The 12,966-nt window shown below is 58.2% G+C and overlaps 1 protein-coding gene across 1 annotated transcript in view; it reads right to left on the bottom strand.

Moving 5' to 3' along the window:
- Window positions 1-12,966, bottom strand: part of DNAH10 (dynein axonemal heavy chain 10) — a 66,120-nt gene that overhangs the window by 36,344 nt on the left and 16,810 nt on the right. The window contains exons 20-35 of the mRNA XM_059677144.1: window positions 11,171-11,647; window positions 10,667-10,825; window positions 9,696-9,812; window positions 9,516-9,618; window positions 8,879-9,057; window positions 8,284-8,495; window positions 7,654-7,807; window positions 7,108-7,341; window positions 6,786-6,908; window positions 5,867-6,100; window positions 4,758-4,981; window positions 3,448-3,717; window positions 3,137-3,320; window positions 2,521-2,655; window positions 1,731-1,883; window positions 33-221 (exon numbers count right to left, since the gene is read on the bottom strand). Of these exons, the coding sequence (XP_059533127.1) occupies window positions 33-221; window positions 1,731-1,883; window positions 2,521-2,655; window positions 3,137-3,320; window positions 3,448-3,717; window positions 4,758-4,981; window positions 5,867-6,100; window positions 6,786-6,908; window positions 7,108-7,341; window positions 7,654-7,807; window positions 8,284-8,495; window positions 8,879-9,057; window positions 9,516-9,618; window positions 9,696-9,812; window positions 10,667-10,825; window positions 11,171-11,647 (3,147 nt within the window). The remainder of the gene's footprint in view (window positions 1-32; window positions 222-1,730; window positions 1,884-2,520; window positions 2,656-3,136; window positions 3,321-3,447; window positions 3,718-4,757; window positions 4,982-5,866; window positions 6,101-6,785; window positions 6,909-7,107; window positions 7,342-7,653; window positions 7,808-8,283; window positions 8,496-8,878; window positions 9,058-9,515; window positions 9,619-9,695; window positions 9,813-10,666; window positions 10,826-11,170; window positions 11,648-12,966) is intronic.

The following is a 12,966-nucleotide window of genomic DNA, read 5'->3' as shown; positions in this document are numbered from 1 at the left end:
GTGTGTGTGGGGGGGGGGGGGGGGGCGCTCACCTTGGCCCAGAGGAAGCCCTCGGAGAAGAGCATGATCTCACAGATCTGCTGCAGGTCGGGCACGATCACCACCACCGGCCTGAAGAGCGCCTTCACCGACTCGGGCAGCTCCGTGCGGCCCGCGTAGCCAGGGTTCATGGTGATGAAGATGCCCATGCGTGAGTCCAGCGAGATCTCCTGCCCTTCGAACTGGAGGACAGGATGGGGGGGTCGGACGCCCAGCCTGCCCACTGCAGGGGAAGGAGGCTGGCGGGGCTGTGAGGCTCTTCGAAGTCCCTGGCCACCAGGCAGTCCTGTGCTTGGAGCCTCTGTGTCTGGGGGACAAGCCTCAGCCGCCCCCCACGCTGATCGGAATCAAGGGTCTGAGAGGTGGGGAAGGGGCGCAGCCTGGGGCTGACCCGAGGGCTATGTGACCCCCAACCGTCACTAAACCTCCTGGGTGTCCTTTGCTGCAAGGCTGTGGAGACCACTGGGACGACACACGGGAGGGCACCCCTTCATTCATGAGTGGTCACCCTTCCCCACCCACCTCTCCCCACAGCATCCTGCCTCAGCCCCATCCGGACTCCGCCTGCTCCCCCAGGCGCCCCAGGTCCCCACACCCTGCACACGTCTCTCTACTCTCAGTCTCTTCGGCCCGTGCCGAGTTCCGACCGCCTCAGCTCTTCTCTCTACCGAGACATCACCATTCTATTTCTCTCAGTGGCCCACCAGGCGGACAACAGACAGGCCGTGCGTTTTTATGGGGCACAGGCAGCCGCAGTGACAAGAGGGAGCCCAGTGGGTGGACAGCTGATGCTCCCCAAAACAGGTGTCTGCACGGACACCCCGCCCCCCGCCCCCTAATACCCCAGGTGACTGCAAGGCCACCCTCTGAAGACGACAGACAGGCCGCTCTGAACGCGCAGTGGCTGGAACCCGAGTGGCGGCAGGGGAAGGGTCTCTCCCACGGAGCGGCCAGGCTAATGGGAGACCCGCCCAGAACCTCGGCTCAAATCCGCGTCTGCACGTGCCCGCCGTCCCAGAGGGCCAGCGAGTTCCCAAAACGGCTTTTCATTTGCCTTTTCCCTTTGGCAACAACCTCAGAGATGCTACTGGCTGTCACGCCCCAGCGTCAGCGGGTAGGAAGGCCGCGTTTCCCGTCCACGGGCCATGCCTGCTGAGGGCCTTCGGACAGAACGGTCACCTGTCAGCCATTGCTCTGGGACGCGGAAGGGCCTGAGGACACGGCCTCCCCGTGAGACAGCATCACGGGCTGAGAGCGCCGCCCTGCTTGCTGCAACCAGTTACACGTGCAGCTCCTAGAGCAGTGATGGCGAACCTTCTGAGCTCGGCGTGTCAGCATTTTGAAAAACCCTAACTTAACTCTGGTGCCGTGTCACATATAGACATTTTTTGATCTTTGCAACCATAGTAAAACAAAGACTTATATTTTTGATATTTATTTTATACATTTAAATGCCACTTAACAAAGAAAAATTGACCAAAAAATGAGTTCGCGTGTCACCTCTGACACGCGTGTCATAGGTTCGCCATCGCTGTCCTAGAGCATTCCTCAGTCCTGTTTGGGGAAACCCAACCCTCTCCATTTAGAAAACAAAGCCCACGACGCTGGGTCAGGGGAAAGCCTGGTCTGGCATGATCACCGGTGACCCCGCAGGGTCCGCCCGGGAGTGCGGCCGGCGGCCCGCTGCTCACCTGGAACGTGGTGAGCTGGTGCATCAGGGCGTTCCGGATCGTCTGGATCTGAGACGAGATGACGGACAGCACAGAAGCGTCGATCCGGTTAAACTCGTCGAAGCAGCCCCAGGCCCCACACTGAGCAAGGCCGGAGAAGATCTTCCCGACGGCCTGGAGCGGACAAGGTCAGGACAAGGTCAGGACAAGGGTGTTCATCTTTAACGTGGCGGGTGGCACACCATGGGCACCGCTTCTACATTACCGCGGACACTCCCCAGAGGGACAGGGAAGCAGCCAGCTGGCCGCCCCCCTCATGGATCTTTCTGGCAAGACTTCCGAGGCCCCTCGCGGCCAGCCCCCACTCCCAGGACTTGACAAATTAGGAACTGGGATGGGAAACTCCAGGTTTCTGGAGTGTTCTTCAAACACTGGAAAATCTAGCAGCACTGGGTCCACTTCTCCAAGTGGCTACAAGGAACCAGAGCTGGACGGTGGCCCCTTAGATTGAGCTGTGCTCAGCGGGCCACAGTCCCCACCCTACTCTACTGCCTGCCAGCTGCAGCCATCAGCATCTACCTGCCTCCGCTGGGCACTGAAATCCAAGACACTGCGCCACCTGCTGCTGACAAAGTGGACCTGCCGGTCCCGAGGCCACGGTAGCACAGGTTTTCTCCCGCGCCCCCCCCCCCCCCCCCCCCGCTGTCCCCACGCCATGGCATAGCAGTGCGTGGGCTGAGCGCCTTCCCGCGGTGCCCACCCTCCCTCTCTGTCTGACGAGATGGCACCGGAAGGGGCGCCACGGCCTTACTTTGTAGTCCATGCCTTCGCCACAGTTGGTTACAACACAGAGCAAGCCCAGGGCTTTGGCCAGGTCCTTGGTGGTCTCGGTTTTGCCAGTCCCTGCGGGGCCAGCAGGGGCCCCGCCCAGATACATGGACAGCGCCTGTTAGAAGCCAAATGCAGACACGTGTTGTCTGCCTCGTGCGAGGAAACACGGCGTGTCCCCGCCTAGCACCGCAGTCTGAGACGCAGGGGGTGGCAGGTCCTCGCTCCCGCAGATGCGAGGAAGGATCTGTCCCTGCTCCGCCGGCTCCGAGCACCCCTGGTCGTGGCTGCGTCCGTCAGTCCCTGCCTCCGCCTCCACACCCTCCTCCCGCCTCGCGTGCCCTCCCCGCATCGTACCAGGACACCAGGCACTGGATTGGGCCCTAACCCAGGAGGTTCTCCTCCCAGCCCTTTCCACTAAATCTGCACGGACCCTATTTCTGAGTGAGGCCGCCTTCTGAGGCTCCGACGGACATGAGTCCTAGGGAAGACGCTGAGCAGCCCAGGACTCGCTCACCATCACCACGGCCACGCGGAGGGAAAGCACAGGCCCACACGCCACGACCACCACAGGAGCCCGCCCGCCGGCAGCCGGTCACCTGCGTCAGTGTCAGGTAAATGCGGTCGGTGAGGGGCGTGATGACCAGCCGCCCGTTGAGCCCCATGTACTCGTAGCCGTAGCCGAAGGCGCCCGTGCACTGGCGGATGTTCAGCTCGTCCGGCTCCCGGTCCCAGTAGAAGCGCAGCTGGCTCTCCCACTCGAACTCCTGGGCGTCGAGGATGCTGGGAGGCCAGACGGGCGGGTGAGCGGAGAGGGAGGCGGAGGCGGGGGGAAAGGCGGGCACCGAGGGGGCAGGAGACGGCGAGAGGGCCGAGGAGGAAGGCCACGTGGGAGACGCCGGAGGCCTACCTGCCCCGGATGAAAGAGTCCACGATGTCCCGGGCGTGCACGTCGATGATGAGCTCCGTGTTGTACTTCTTGCGGTCGTTCCTGCCCAGCTGCAGGGTGATGCGCGTGACCAGCTCGTCGATCTGCCGGTGCATCTTCCGGCCGAAGCTCTTCATGGCGTGCTTCTCGCCCGCCTGCACCTGGTGGAAGACGTCCTCCACCTCCCAGGTCCACCACACCTGGCAGGCGGCCAGCACCACCATGCCCTGGTACAGCAGCATCCAGTCCACCCTGAGGGAGAGCGCCGCGCTCAGACCGCGGCCTGCGGACGTTCTCTCTCAAAGGGAAAGATTCAGGCAAGTGCGCGGTGGCAAAGCTCGCCTGGCAAGACAGGAAGCCGGGCCGGCGTGGCTCATGGACCAGGGGGTCAGGGTTCCACTCCCACGCAGGGCACCGGCCCGGGCTGTGGGCTCCACCCCCAGTGGGGGGCGTGCAGGGGGCGTGCAGGGGGCAGCCGATCAACGATTCTCTCTCATCATTGATGTTTCTCTCTCTTCCTCCCTCTCCCTTCCTCTCTGAAATAGAAATACATTTTTTAAAAATAAAAAGAAATAGAAATAAATAAATAAATAAAAAGCCGGGAAAATGCCAGGCCAACACATTCATGCCAAGGTGGGGGGTGGGGGACTTTGGGTGCAGGAAGGGGTGGCGTGGACATTTCTCAATCAGGCTGCATCCCCTTCGTGTCCACCAGCCAAGCACCGGGACACAGCGCCGCCCTGGTGGAGGGCAGTGATGATGCAGATGAAACCAACACAGGCTTAAAATTCCTGCAACTGGGAGCGTGAAAGACTTCCCAGTCACTGCTCCAGAAGGGGGTGATGCCTGTCTAGGTCAGCTATTTTTTAAAAAATATATATTTTTATTGATTTCAGAGAGGAAGGGAGAGGGAGAGAGAGAGAGATCAGTGAGAATCATTAATCAGCTGCCTCCTGCACGTCCCTGACTGGGGACAGAGCCTGCAACCTGGGCATGTGCCCTTGACCAGAATCAAACCTGGGACCCTTCAGTGCGTAGGCCCTAACCGGCCAGGGCTAGGTCAGCTTTTGAACGTCGTCTCGAACAGCGCTGAGCCCAGAGCCAGGGCCCACAAAATAACAGCTGAACGGATAGAGCCATAATGTATGAGGCACCTCCTATCCACTCACATGAGCTAACTGTCCCGTGGTCGGGAATTTTGCAACGTCAGTCAATCTACCCCAAGCCTTTCACGTGACTCCATCGTGACTCTCAGTGTGATGGAGGAACACGTGTTCGCCGCGCGGCCGTACCTGCTCCTGTCTTCACAGTATCTAAAAATAGCCTCTTTGGTGATCAGCCGGTTGGTTCTGCGCATCTCGTTCAAAACGGCGGTCATCCAGTCCTCCACGCGGCCCTCGGCCCGCACGGTCTTGCGGAACTCCATGACCTCCCCTTCTGCGGAGATCATGGCGGACACCAGCTTCTCCCCGCTGTCCCCGTCCTGGAACCGCAGCGCCGCTATGTTGTCGTACATCTGCAACACAACGGAGACGCCCCGTGACACCGGCGCCGAGCTCTGCAGCCGAAGGGCAGCCTGGAGGGGCACACGAAACGCATGACCCTTCGCCCAAACGTCTGTTCACGGGACAAATACACATACACGGGTCCTTCCGTGTGTCCTGCGCTGTGCAAAGGTCTGCGGTATAAGAAAGAGCCCTAGCCAGCTGCTCCGTGGCTAGAGCCCTCAGACTGGAGGGCACAGGTTTGATTCCCAGTCAAAGGCATATACCTCGGTCGCAGGCTTGATCCCCAGCCCAGATCAGGGCATATGTGGGAGGCAACCGATCGCTGTGTCTCTCATCGATTTTCTCTCCCTCTCTCTCTCTCCCCCTTCTCCCTCCTTCCACTCTCTCTAAAAAATCAGTGGGAAAATACTCTGAGCTGAGGAGTAAGAAAACAGAGAAAGAAAGAGGAGACAGGCTCCCTCCCCACATCTGAGATTCTGGAGTAGGCGCTGGTATGGAGAGATATGTGGACACATGTGCGAGCTGAACACAGGAGAGGGAAGAGCCAGGGGCTGAAACGCCCGAGGGCTGAAGAATGAGACCTGACTGGGTCACGTGGGCAGCTGCTTCTCTCGCAGCCGAACAGGCACAGCAACGGCCCTGACAAGACCACACAGACCCCGTGCAAGAGGCCGGCACATCACCCGTGTTCGCTGGCTGCCGTCGCTGCCATTCATCGGAGTCGCCCAGTCCCCGGGAAAATGAGCTTTTTAGGCCCAACACATACAACCAGCAGCGTTTCATCTTAAACCTCTGGGCGGAACTACAGTGTGAAGAGAACTCGGGGACACAAACCGCAGGACAGAGCCCAGGCAGGCGCCCCCCCCCCCCCGCCCCCCGGAGGCCTGGCCGACCTTGATCATGTGCTCCTGGACACAGAGCGGCTCGCTGCTGCCCAGGATGCTGAGCAGCTCGTCGTCGGAGATGAAGAAGAACCGGGGGAAGGCGTTGCGCTTGGAGTCCAGGTAGTCGTTCAGGCTCTTCTGGCACTTCTCCAGGCCCTCGCTGATGTGCTGCAGGTCGGAGAGGCGGTTCGGGGCCTCGCAGCATCGCTTGATCACGGGGTCCTTCAAGGTCTCGCCCATGATCTGCACCAGGTCAAGAGGACAGAGGTCAGGCACTTGCCTGCGCCCGGGCTCGACGCACCCCAGGAACCACAGTCTCTGGGGAGGCCAGTTGTCATGGGCAGTTTCCCTTCGACAACCTCCTGCCAGGTATTCATCCTGAATGTGGGAAAGCATTAGGCACGGCCTGCGAATTACCGACGAACCCCAAGAACCCGGTGCCCACAAAATGTCCAGCCACTAGACAATAATCAGAGAATGTGAAGCCACGCCCATGGGTAAAGGCATTAAAATACTGCCTCGGTTTCGTGGTATGAAACACATTTCTCCGTATGATATGTCCTAAATTATGGCATAAAATTACACAAAGTGTCATCTGTAACTGCTTCTTAAACCTATCTACAGAGAAGAAGACTTTTTTTAACATGACATAAAAGTGGCCACGTTCAGGGGATGGGACTATGGGAAGAACTGTGGAAGATACAGCTGTTCTACATTTTCCAGCTGTTTTTTTGAAAGCGAGTGTTACTTTTATGATAAAAATAAATAAATACTAAGAAGAGCCATCTGCCAGCAGCTACAGCTCAAACAGGAGTTGTCACAGGGCAGATGAAGGTCACACACAACGACAGAAAGAGTTCAGAAGCTGAGAGCAGTCGGGACACCACGTGGAAGTGTGCGGGCGCCTCGAGCCCCTTCTGCCACTTGCCCTTTTAAACACTTTGTCGATGTTGTCGAACTTCTTCGCCTCCTCCGGCAGCTGCGAGCGGATGTCTCCTCCGATGAAGATGCTCTCCAGGTACATCCACTTCCGCTGCACCAGCATCCAGATCTGCGGGCACAGCGTGGCCGTGGCCCAGGCGCCCCGCCGCCAGGTCGCGGGGCACCCCCCCCCCCAGCCTGGGAGTTTTACGGGCTGTGAATGCCGTGTCCATGAGAACATTTAACCAGCAAAGGAAGCATCCGGCTGCACCCCACCCTCAGCGGTGGGGCCCGCTCCCCGCCGGCTCCCCGCCCGCCTGCGGCCTCACCTCGATGACCTCGCCGATCAGCGAGAGCGTCTTCTCCCACTTGTGCACCGTCTGCAGGAAGGGCCCCACGAAGCGGCTGCCCGAGATGCTCTGCAGGTTGAACGTGTTGTCGTCGAGGCACTGGATGATCTCGTCCACGGACCCCAAGATGTAGCCGCGCTCCTGGGTGCCCTTGAAGTACTTGACCACGGAGAACTTCATGTTCTCCCACGTGTCCAGGATCTCCTTCACGGCCTGCCGGGAGCATGGGGGCGGGGGGGGGGGGCGGCTCAGCCCGGAAGCAGAAAGCAAACAGGACCCAACCGACCGCAGCTCCCCGGCCTGCCCGGGGCGCCCCCTCAGCCCGGGGTCTGGGATGGTTTCAGAAGCAGCAGAGGCATGTCATGGAGATGCCGGCATCTCTGGCGAGGACTCCATGCAGGTGAGCACGCTCCCACGTGGCCGACGCTCTAGTTCTGGCACGAGCGCGGCGGGGACTAGCACATGCGCTCGCTGTGTGGCGGCGACTCCTCCCTCCCGACGGGGCCTCCCTGGAAGCAGCCCTACCTTCTCGATGGCGATCTCCTTGATGGCTGCCGTGACGATCTCGTTGAGCACGTCCGCGTGCTTGTCAAGCTCCATGGCAAACATGTTCTCCAAGGTGAAGGTCTCGGTCATTTCAAAATACACGCCCGTCTTTTCCATGAGCTCTTTCCAGTGCCTGGAATGCACGGACAGCACGCTCTGCTGGCTGACCGACCGGGGTGCTGGGTTTCCTTCCTCCCCCTGAGGTCCCAGGACGGTCCCCGGTGCGCGCTGCTGGGGACGGGATTCTGAAACACGAGGACGTGGCTGGGACTGCTCCCCAAAGCCCCACGGGCAGCCAGGAAATGAGCTATTTATGCGGGTCACGTGTTCCTCTGCGCGGTGCTGACCTCGCCCCCTGGCTATTTAAAGAACAAAAAACCTTTGGGTGAAGAGAGTGCAAATGACGCTACACCCCACAGAGTGGCTTTCTGTTCGAAAAGGGAGAAACCTCGTGGCCGATCGCCTTATAGAAAGTTCACATGAAACAACGTTACAGAAATACGACTCACCTCTGCCTGCCTGCCTCGCTGAGCCCGGCTCTTGGCCGTCACGTCTCAGCAGAGACAGCCCTGTCTGTGCTCACAGAGGCCGCCAGGGGCCCGAACAAACCTGTCCCGGAGCGCCTCGTGCTTCAGGTCCAGCAGCAGGGGGATCGAGTCCTTGAAGGCCTTCATTTTCGCCTCCAGGTGGAAGGCCACGGCCAGGTTGCGGACCATCCGCGGGAACTTGCGCAGGGAGCGCAGGAAGCCCTCGATGCCCTCCTGCAGGAACTGCACGTTCAGGTTGATCCAGAGCGTCTGGGACCACTCTTCCTTCGCCACCTGGGAATGGACGGGACGGCCATCAGCGACCCCCCTGGACACAGGAAGGCAGCGTGACCTGACCTGGAATCCAACCGTGACCTCTTGGTGCGCGGATCAAAACTTGGCCACTGAGCCACCCGGCCAGGCCATTTTAGCCATTTGTAAGTGAGCAAGTCCGTGACATCAAGAACATTCACATGTTGTGCAACCATCCCCACTATCTAGTTCCAGAACTTTCTCATCACCCCAAAGGGAAACCCCGTCAGCAGCCCCCTCGTGCATCTGCCCGAGAGCCGAGCGAGAGCGTCTGTGACACCGGCCCAGGCCCAACAGGGTGGTGGCCTCCGTGCGCGGGCCTGGCGAGTCCTGCGCTCCCCTCGGGGGCGCGTCTGGGCGCTCACTTTCAGCTCCTCGTAGAGCTCGTAGATCATCCGCAGCCCGGTCATCTCCTTCTGCACCTTCAGCAGCTCTGGGTACATGGTGATCGGGAGGTCGAAGAGCTTCTCCGCGTTGGCCAGCTCCTGGCGGTTCCTTTCATGCCTCACCAGCTCCCTCTCAAAGCTGCCTAAGAGGTCCATGCCTAGTGAGGGAGTCACCGGGGGCGGGGGGGTGGGGAGTGGGGGGACAGAGAACGTTAGGCTGCAGACCAGAGGAGCAGTCACGCACAGGACCGGTCACGCACAGGGCACGCACACCATCGCCGCACCCACGCGCCACCAGGGAAGACCCATTTGAAACCACCAGACTTCATCTCGCCTTGATTCTAACTAACACCGGGGGCCACTTTCACCGGCAAGTCCCTCCAATTGGAAATCTGCCTGCTTGGCCTGCTCCCTCCTCTCGGGGGTCCCAGCCTGGCAGCCCAGAACAGCGGGGTCAGGCAGTTAGGACCTGGGCCCCAGGCATCAGTGGTTTTCCCAGATTCCCCAGGGGAACCCAGGGTACGGGCACGGCTAACAGCCACGTCTCCCCCTAACACTGCCAAGTAAAGCGACCTCAACTCACACACCTGGGGAAGGCCGACGAGACTGTCCTTACCGCTATCAAGGTCTTCACCCACCGAGCCAGGGCCTTCAGAATAGAACCGCTTCGCGAAGTCCTCCATCTGCTGCCTGAAGTTCATTATCTCGCTGCGGGTGATCTGGGGAAAGCGGGTGGCTGTCACTCGGCCCGCGGAGGCCCACGCTCTTGCCTCAGGGAGCGCAAACGCCACGGTACCTCCGTGAAGGTTTTCTTGATGCTGCCAAGAGCGTGCTCCACGCTCACAGAGTCGGCGAACAGGCTCTGCCACATGCTCTCGACCTTGTCAACCAGCTCTTTCTCCGCACTGGAGGGCTGACAGGAGAAGAATTAAAATAAGACACAGAACAAGCAATAAAGGGTCAGCATTTGGAAGGGAGTGTGTGGTCAGAGCTACTACCCGGGGACTTTAAGTGACTTGAACCAACAACACAGCTGGTTGAATGAAAGTTATACTTATATTAAAAATTATATTTTTGTAATTAATGTAAATTCAGGGTAATTTTTAAAAACAAATAGTTGACATAGAAGGAGAGACAGATAACTTAGAGAGATAAGAGCTTCGTAAACTGAAAACCAGCTTCAGATCCACATAATCTCTGATTAAAACGCGGTGGCCCTGGCTCGCTAACACATCCAGTTGTGCTGTCTGTCAGAGTGAAAACACGCCCCGGAGACCACGCCCCGAGGCCCTGGCATGCGGCCTCCAGCGCTCTCTGCCATCTGTGGGGCAGCACAATGTCCAGAACGTGCTCAGAAATAACAGGAGACGAGGACACGCATGACTGGCTGAGACCAAGGGCGGCAGGACAGTGGGAGGACCACCCGAGGCTGTAGGACACAGGGTTCAAACGTTTCACTTGACAGAGTGAAGACAGCAAAAGGCAAAACGGAGACTTTCTGTTGTAATTCTAAAATGTAAATTTGCCTAGTGCGCATCTCTCTGATGTAAATTTTGCTACTGCTCCGGGGAGGCATGCAAAGCCGTCAAGCAAGTAAATGCTGACGTCATTGGAGCCATGCGAGACCAAGAAACAGGCTCTGAACTGAACAGCTGCGGGGTTGGCCTTCCATTTAAATGTTGCCACGTCAAGTCACACACAAATCTGCGGCAGCACGGGCGGGAGGAGTCTCTGAAGAGGCCTCAGGGCCGACGGGGTCTCGCTCACGTGCAGGTTGTACATCGCCATGGTGCGGTACCGCTCCTGGACGTCCCTGTACCTCAGCTCCATCATCAGGGACTTGCTCCTCACTTCCGCAATCGTCGCGAGGACAAACTTGAGATCCTCCAGGGTCCCGGGGCTCTTCTTCAGGTTCTTGGCCAGGCTCTGGAAGAGAAAGTGCGGCCCTCGCCGCTCTGGCTCAGCGGGTAGAGCGTCGGCCCGAGGACTAAAGGGTGCCGGGTTCGATGCCGCTCAAGGGCACGTAACTCGGGTGGAGGCTTGCTCCCTGCACGTGGGAGGCAACCGATCGATGCCTCTCTCTCACATCGATGTTTCTCTCCCCGCCACCCCCCATCCCTGCCTCCCTTCCACTCTCTCTAAAAATCAATGGAAAAAATATCCTTAGGTGAAGATGAACAAAAAAAGACAAACAAGTTTGCAGGGCACTAAACACACAGGGGACGGTGCCAACGAGCCTGGCTCTCACGGAAGGCCTGGTGGCCACGCTACCTCCATCTCCTCGTGGAGGCTGTGCAGCTCCTCCCGGGCCGACTCGTTGAGCAGTTTCCCGAGCGACATGACCCAGGCCTTGGCGCTCTCCTGCACCGTGTGCGCCAGCGGCCCCAGCTGCAGCCGCACGCAGTGCTCCTCCTTGACCAGGGGCTGGCGCACCACCTCCTGGGAGATCTTGGTGTAGAACTGCAGCTTCTCATCGTAGGACACGCACGGGGGCTTCTTGGCGGCGAACTTCTCCATCACGATGGCTTTGTCCAGCTTCCAGAGGGGCCGGTACTTCTTCCACCTCTGCAGGTACTTTGTGAGGTTGACCAGAATCCTGTGGACATTCTGGGGGATCATGAGGGCCTGCTCGATGATCTGGGGGTTCAGGGAGATGTCGTTGTAGAAGGTTATGGTCACCACTTCCTCCTCCTCCCCCTTCTGCGGGGGGCATTCTATGCAGCTGCCATTCATCCAGCGAACAAAATTCTGGCAAAATAAGCATAAGGGGGAGAGGCGGTGCTTCAGGATCAATTTTGCTGCCTGCGCATCTATCAGTCCACAGTAGTAACTCTTGCTCGCAATGAAAATCACTTTATCCTTAATAAATTGTGCTCAGTTGCCAAAAGGGCCGCCATTCTTGGTTCCTCCCACCACCGTCCCACCCACACCAGCCTGCGACTTGACCACCACGAGGGCTGGAGGGCTATGCATGTTCCCAGCAAGCACTCCAGTACCTGGGCAGCTCCCACTCCCGAGCTCTTGAACGAGACTGAGCTATGGCACTAGGTCAGCGGTTCTCAACCTTTGGGTCGCGGCCCCTTTGGGGGTCGAACGACCCTTTCACAGGGGTCGCCTAAGACCATCGGAAAACACATATATAAGTACATATTGTTTTTGTGATTAATCACTATGCTTTAATTATGTTCAATTTGGAACAATGAAATTGGGGGTCACCACAACATGAGGAACTGTATTAAAGGGTCGCGGCATTAGGCAGGTTGAGAACCACTGAACTAGATGGTGATAAGCCATCCAATGGAGAGCCAGGGCCTCCAGCCAATCAGCGGCGTGCGAGTGAGGACAGGCCAGAGAGAGAACTCAGTCCAACCCAGCCTGCAGAGGCCTGAGCTAAATAAACAGCTATCATGTTAGACTGGCAGTGGCTTGTTGTGCAAAAAAGCTAACTTTTTAAATAAGAAGGGCCATCCACTTTCTATAGGACGGATGAATAAAACATTAGTTTTCTTACTGACAAGTAAAGAAACACAGAGTCAGGTAAACTGAGCCCCTAGTGTCCCAGAAAAATCTGTCCATTTGTTGGCTTGCTTTTGTTAATTCTCACCTGAGACTATTTTTCCATTGATTTTTAGAGAGTGGGAGGGAGGGGGAGAGAGAGAGAGAAACATTGATGTGAGAGAGACACATCAATGAGTTGCCTCCTACATGCGCCCAGGACCACAGCCAGGGAAGCAAGCCTACAACTGAGGGACATGGCCTGGACCGGATCGAACCTGGGACCCTTCGGTCCGCAGGCCGACACTCCATCCCGAGCCAAACCGGCCAGGGCCAACTCTGTTCATCTGACATGTCTCTGCTTCACTGTCAAGGTTCCCTCACACTCTATTTATTGATTTATTTTATATGTTTTTGTTGATTTTAGAGGAAGAGGAAGGGAGAGGGATAGAAATAGAAAAGCAATGAGAGAGAAACATTGATCAGCTGCCTCCTGTACACCCCCTACTGGGGTTCGAACTCGCCACCCAGGCATGTGTCCTGATGGGGAATCGAACCGGTGACCTCTCGGT

Source organism: Myotis daubentonii, chromosome 19, assembly GCF_963259705.1.
Source record: "Myotis daubentonii chromosome 19, mMyoDau2.1, whole genome shotgun sequence".
NCBI classification, from domain to species: domain Eukaryota; kingdom Metazoa; phylum Chordata; class Mammalia; order Chiroptera; family Vespertilionidae; genus Myotis; species Myotis daubentonii.
The sequence above is the reverse complement of the archived record's forward strand: the minus strand, read 5'-3'. Positions and strand labels throughout refer to the sequence as shown.